This window comes from Triticum urartu, chromosome 1A (genome assembly GCF_056163025.1).
Source record: "Triticum urartu cultivar PI428250 chromosome 1A, HENAU_Tu73, whole genome shotgun sequence".
Classification (NCBI taxonomy): domain Eukaryota; kingdom Viridiplantae; phylum Streptophyta; class Magnoliopsida; order Poales; family Poaceae; genus Triticum; species Triticum urartu.
Genome location: NC_141873.1, coordinates 91,888,453 through 91,891,033, shown reverse-complemented (window position 1 = coordinate 91,891,033; position 2,581 = coordinate 91,888,453). Strand labels below are relative to the sequence as shown.

General features: G+C 48.2%; 1 protein-coding gene across 1 annotated transcript; it reads right to left on the bottom strand.

The window, feature by feature from the left end:
- Nucleotides 1-387: 387 nt before the first annotated feature.
- Nucleotides 388-2,162, bottom strand: LOC125550329 (peroxidase N). Its single transcript, XM_048713303.2, has 4 exons — nt 1,862-2,162; nt 1,582-1,764; nt 1,329-1,494; nt 388-995 (listed from the first exon to the last, which is right to left on the bottom strand). The coding sequence occupies exons 1-4, from the start codon at nt 2,084-2,086 to the stop codon at nt 574-576; spliced, it is 996 nt and encodes a 331-aa protein (XP_048569260.2). The 5' UTR covers nt 2,087-2,162; the 3' UTR covers nt 388-573.
- Nucleotides 2,163-2,581: the final 419 nt, after the last annotated feature.

Here is a 2,581-nt window from a genome sequence, read left to right as displayed (position 1 = left end):
TCTAATAGGGAATTACCAATATATCCTAAAGAAAAAAATAACCGATCCATACTGACCGTTGGATCAACTAAATACTACTCACTATTTCAGGTAGTATGATGTACCGTAAAAACTCTCTACTTTTTGTTCTAGTCATGAATTATTTACTGAAATTAATCATGAATTTGTCTAATATTCCAACAAAGGGACTTGCAAAACAACCACCATGGCCTCAAATTAAAAATCAGGAATGCAGATGCCCAAATGTTTGTCGCCCAGCTAGCTAGAAAGCATGAAGTTAATTCAGTATTTTTCTATGATTTCGTTGTGAGTGATGAAGGTAAGTTGATGTATGTGTTGTGGCTTGTGGGTAGATGCCACAAGTAGGAAGAAGAACAAACATTTCCGTAGTGTGGCATCCTTTGATTCTAGATATACTACTAATCAGTATGACAATGATCTTTGCACCATTTAGTAGCGACAAGCGCCTGGGATTGAATCCTCAGTCCTGCTTTATTAGCCAGTCGGCTAGTTCTTCCTAGCTACCGGTTCATCTTTTTCATCTAACCGCCGGTGAACTCTGCTCACCGTTGCTCATTTGGGATTGGGAACCCTGCAGTTGCAGCGGATCTCGCCGGCGGATGCCCCCGGCAACGGTATGCTCCCCATCTTCACCATGGACGCGCCAAAGTCCGAGAAGAACTGCTCGCCATCGTCGCTGTACGTCTGCACCAGCGCCTTGGTGGTGCTGGCGACCACGTCCTCGTCCGCGGAGAAGAGGCCCTGGTCGGAGGTCAGGAGGCCCTTCTTGCTCAGAAGGTTGTGGTAGTACTGCTTGTCGAACACGTCCGCGGAGCTCACGTCCAGTGCGGTGGTCTGGTTGCCGTCGCCGCCGGTGCAGAGCTTCTGCAGGTTGGCGGCCATGGTGGCGTCCAGCGTCGGGTTGGCCGAGCTCTTGGTGGACGCCAGCCGGTCGCTGAACAGCACGCACCGGGCTCGCCCGATCGTGTGGGCACCTGTCGGTTTTGACGTTCAGAATTTAGGACAAAATAGAGTTTTTCGTTGTGCACTCCATTCCATAAGATCAGGTCAACTGTCTGATAATTGACCTATGAAAAATTTGTGACAGTTTGCTTGTGAGGGATGAAGTTTCAGAACTAGTTGCTTCTGCTCTTAGTTAAGCATGGCCACACTGTCTTTTTTTTTAGGGAACATGGCCACACTGTCACTCTTTCGTTTTCAGGGATGTAGCACAGGTTTTTTTTCAGGGATGTAGCACAGGGTTTATAATTCTAGTTGTGCACTTCCGTGGAGATAGTTAGTTTTGTTATTACTGTGGAAACTGTTACCTGACAGAACCACCACGTCTTTCGTGTCGAGGCCGACATCGGCAAACTTCTTTACGATGGAGCTGATCGGTTCGAACGGCGAGGGCAGGCCGTTGTCAGCTCCTGACTGATTCGCCTTCAGACCGTCCCTTCTACCCAGAAGAACATTATAGTAAGGCCCTCCACTCTGAAAAAAATTAGTGCAGTACCTAATACTTTGTATGACAAGCTGAATGTATCTGACAAAATGGAGCATGAGATGTAAGATGCTCACAAAGAGTACTCCATAGCCAGCTGCAAGGGCTACAACGTCAGCACAGGACACCACCCCAGGGCACATGTTCTCGAGGTCGGCCTTGATTGCGTCGATGACCTCGTACCCTCTGACGGAGTTCTGGTTGGGTAGTGCAAATTTCTCGCCATCAGCACCATCCAGCAAGATTGAACCATCACAGCCCTGGATACATCACAACATTCTTTTTCAGTAACTGCAACACAATAGTAGACGACAGCAACATAACATTCATAGTAAGTTCAGAAGAAACTTGAGGTACATTGACAAAGCAGTCATGGAAATGAAGCCTGAGAAGGGAGGCCCCCATCCTCAGCTCTTCCCTCATGGCAGAAAACACGTGCTGCTGGACGATGTTGTACACTCCGGGGCACGTCCAGTCATAGAAATTGCTGCTTAACTTGTCGCACCTCGCGCCTCCGGTTACGATGCAGAGCACAAGAACTGAGCACACCAGGAGCAACCTGCTGCAGTGAGAGTTCTTCATGTCTTGACACTTACAGTCTCACTTACTAGCTACACTGTCTTTGAGACTTGGGACTGCCTGCATAGTTCACGGTTTTTGGCTTGCTCTTATAGACGCTTAAAGTGGTGAATATCGGTTCTGGTACGACAAGTCATCGCGATAGTGGTGCGGCTGCGCATGTGCCGATCTTCTCCTGTTACCAAACATTTTTGTGCCAAAACAGCACATTCTGAAAATAGCAATTGGCTGCAACTGTGAAGCCACTAGTGTGATGGTGCTGCACTTAGCATGCTTCCGTTGCCTTTTTGTCTCAAGTCCAAGGTGTAGTGGTCTAGTGGAGATCCAACCATAGGAAATTATAATGTATTGCATGCAGTTTCGTGTGTGGATTGGGCCGCCTTCATTATCCTGCTCGATGATGCACAACCTGGTGGTAGCAAAATCATTCTCTCTCCCGGGGGGGGGGGGGGGGGGGGGGGGGGGGTATCTCTGTGCATTGTGGGGAAATTAATTAAT

Coding starts and splice junctions, on each gene's coding strand:
- LOC125550329 (XM_048713303.2), bottom strand. CDS start 2,086: ATGAAGAACTCTCACTGCAGCAGGTTGCTCCTGGTGTGCTCAGTTCTT. Junction 1,495..1,581: donor CTGGCTATGGAGTACTCTTT/GTGAGCATCTTA, acceptor AATTTTTTTCAG/AGTGGAGGGCCTTACTATAA. Junction 996..1,328: donor AGACGTGGTGGTTCTGTCAG/GTAACAGTTTCC, acceptor CAAAACCGACAG/GTGCCCACACGATCGGGCGA.